Below are 2,719 nucleotides of genomic sequence, written 5' to 3'. Positions count from 1 at the left end.
ATTGCAAGCCTGCCCTGAGGTCTCCCCAGAGCCTTCTCTTCTCCAGGCTAAACAAGCCCAGCTCTCGGCCTGTCTCCATTGGAGAGGTGCTCCAGCCCTCTTGTCATCTTCATGACCCTCCTTTGGACTCATTCAAGCAGACAGGAATGATTATTGCAATCGATCAGCTTTAAAATCAGGATGTAAACCTAGAAAAGGAAAATCATAAAGCTCTGAATATGCTAAATCCAGTAAGCAGCTGCCTCATGCTGTAAATGATCTGCCTTTCTTGTTTCCTTTACCCTTTAGTGAATTGTGCTGCGACAAAAATGTCATAGGGGGAATGGAAAGTTACTCAGTAACAACTTTTTTTATATCCTGATCTTATCAGCTAGTTGAAGTTGAAGACTTTGGCTAATAAGTAATACAGCAATATATACACATGGCACTGTATGTTTTACATGTATATAAGCTGTTATCTTACGCAGGAGGCTGCTGGTGCTCGCTCTTGCCATTGGCAGGGTAGAATTTTAAGTCACTATAGTATAGACAGAGAAGGAATTGTGTCCTTAAGCCCTGGCTGCTGTATGTGACTAACTGGCTTTACTGGTTTATGGGACAATAGAGAAAAATGCATGCTTTTGTCATGTACAGCATAGGAAAATCAATTGAATCATCACGCCAAGCACTTCTGATCAGAGAATTCATAACAGCGGCTGCCACTGAATAGCTGTGTCAGAGAAGCAAGGATTGTATTAATTATTAAATATCAATTTTAGTGCCTGCTTAGCCCTGAAAACCAGCTGACTTCCCTTTTCTTTGCACCAGATCCGAGACGAGTGGGGTAACCAGATCTGGATCTGTCCTGGCTGTAACAAGCCAGATGATGGCAGTCCAATGATAGGTTGTGATGACTGCGACGATTGGTATCACTGGTAAGTTGCTCATCCCTCCTCTTCTGCTGTTCCTCGGCAGATTGGGGCTCTATTATTAAAAACCCTTCTTTTTTATGTAATGGTTTGTGACGCCAGGAATATTTAAATGCTTTTAATGTGTCCAATTTAATCATCTGGGAGATATTTTTATCTCTGTGTCTCTAGAATCCAAAGCAGCAGATTGTAAGCTGCGAAGGAGAGTTACTTTTTAATTAATAGGCATTTAGTTTGGAAACTGCTGGGAAATATTGCTGATTCCAGTAATTCTGTGAGAACTCCAGGATTATGAGCACAGTGTATACAGAGAGACATTTCAAATTATGAAGCATTGTATGAACAGTAGTATAAATGTCAGCTCTCATAAAAGGGTTGGAGGGAATTAATCACTTTTTTAGGCATTTTCTTAAACAGCTACATAAAATCATGAGTTTTGCTGCAGATATGTTAAAGAAGCCTTTGATATTATTTTAAACCTAGCCTATTATACCTGAAAGTGCACTTCTATTTTCTATTAAAATATCATTTCTTATCTGAGTGTCCTTTCAATATTTGTTTGTTTCATAGCAAGTGTTGGTTTAGATGTCTGTTCGATCATGAAGGTAATGCTAATATAATTTCTATATTAAGTTGAATTAATATAGCTCAAATTAATTTGAATTAACATGTCTCCCACTGCAGAGTTTCGTTTCTTTGGGTAAGAAACAAAAGCAACGTTACTCCACTGAGGTGATACTCTGTTTTCCCATCTTTCACAGGCCTTGCGTCGGGATTACGACTGCACCCCCAGAAGAGATACAATGGTTCTGCTCCAAGTGTGCCAACAAAAAGAAGGATAAGAAACACAAGAAGAGGAAGCACAGGGCACACTGAAGACACTGCAGTGGACTGAAGTCGTGTGGTCGCCGCGGCACCTTCTGCCCTGACTCCGCTGCAGGGGGGGAATCCAGCCGGCTCCTGTCCCACCCTCCGTCACCGGCTGTCAGGGTTATGACTCTGGAGTGAATCAGGGGTGAGGAGATGCTCTCCATCAGGGGCTGTTGCGTTTCACAGACCATCCGAGCCCAGGGGGTTGGATTTTGGTACATTCTGATGCTGTCTTTCACCTACCGAGGCCAATTTGCACAGGGTGACATGAAGACTTCAGTACTTCATGGTCCCGCTCCCACTCCTGTGGCTCGGCAGCAACAAAGATGAATGTTGTAAATACAGATACCTGCCCTATTCCTTCTCGATTTGTTCCTAATCCCTCTTGAACCTTTGCAGTAAGGTGCTGAGAGGAGGAGAAAATGTAAATTTGCAGTAAGTTGTAAACTGAGACGACCTTCTGGAATGATTTCTGTAGTCTGGATACAGTTCAGCCTCGACTCCTGCTGAGCCAGATAATCGTAACGCCGAAATAAAAGAGTGGCTGGTAAATATTTTTGTGACGAGAATATATGAAGCTTTTTTCCCTTGATTTTTAGTACTAACATAAAATAAAACACGTTCAAGCTTTTGTGATATATCTTCTATTTTTTAAAAAGGAAAAACAAAGTTTCTATTGTGTCAGGTTTTTTTTTCCTTCCGTGTGAATTGATTTCCGTGGACCTGTAATATATTTTATACTTTGGTTTTGCGGGGGGGGAGTTTTGGTTTTTTAGTCTTTGTCAATGTACCTTTTCATTGCTTGTACATTTCATTGGTGTGTAAAACCACTTCCCATTAAAAGATGTTCACACATGTAAATACCTGATATTTATAAAGTAATTCCTTTTTTTTTGTAATTATTATTTTTTTAGGGCTTTTGGCCGTCATTTGCCCAAGAA

At 40.6% G+C, this 2,719-nt stretch overlaps 1 protein-coding gene across 1 annotated transcript in view; it reads left to right on the top strand.

The window, feature by feature from the left end:
• The window catches only part of TAF3 (TAF3 RNA polymerase II, TATA box binding protein (TBP)-associated factor, 140kDa), a 27,745-nt gene extending 25,329 nt beyond the window's left edge, over positions 1 to 2,416 (top strand). Inside the window, exons 4-5 of the mRNA XM_010024728.1 lie at positions 808 to 914; positions 1,670 to 2,416. Coding sequence (XP_010023030.1) covers positions 808 to 914; positions 1,670 to 1,784 — 222 coding nt within the window. The 3' untranslated portion in view covers positions 1,785 to 2,416. The remainder of the gene's footprint in view (positions 1 to 807; positions 915 to 1,669) is intronic.
• The last annotated feature ends 303 nt before the right edge of the window (positions 2,417 to 2,719 follow it).

This window comes from Nestor notabilis, unplaced genomic scaffold (genome assembly GCF_000696875.1).
Source record: "Nestor notabilis isolate BGI_N333 unplaced genomic scaffold, ASM69687v1 scaffold1922, whole genome shotgun sequence".
Classification (NCBI taxonomy): Eukaryota; Metazoa; Chordata; class Aves; order Psittaciformes; family Psittacidae; genus Nestor; species Nestor notabilis.
This window is presented reverse-complemented; position numbering and strand designations above follow the sequence as displayed.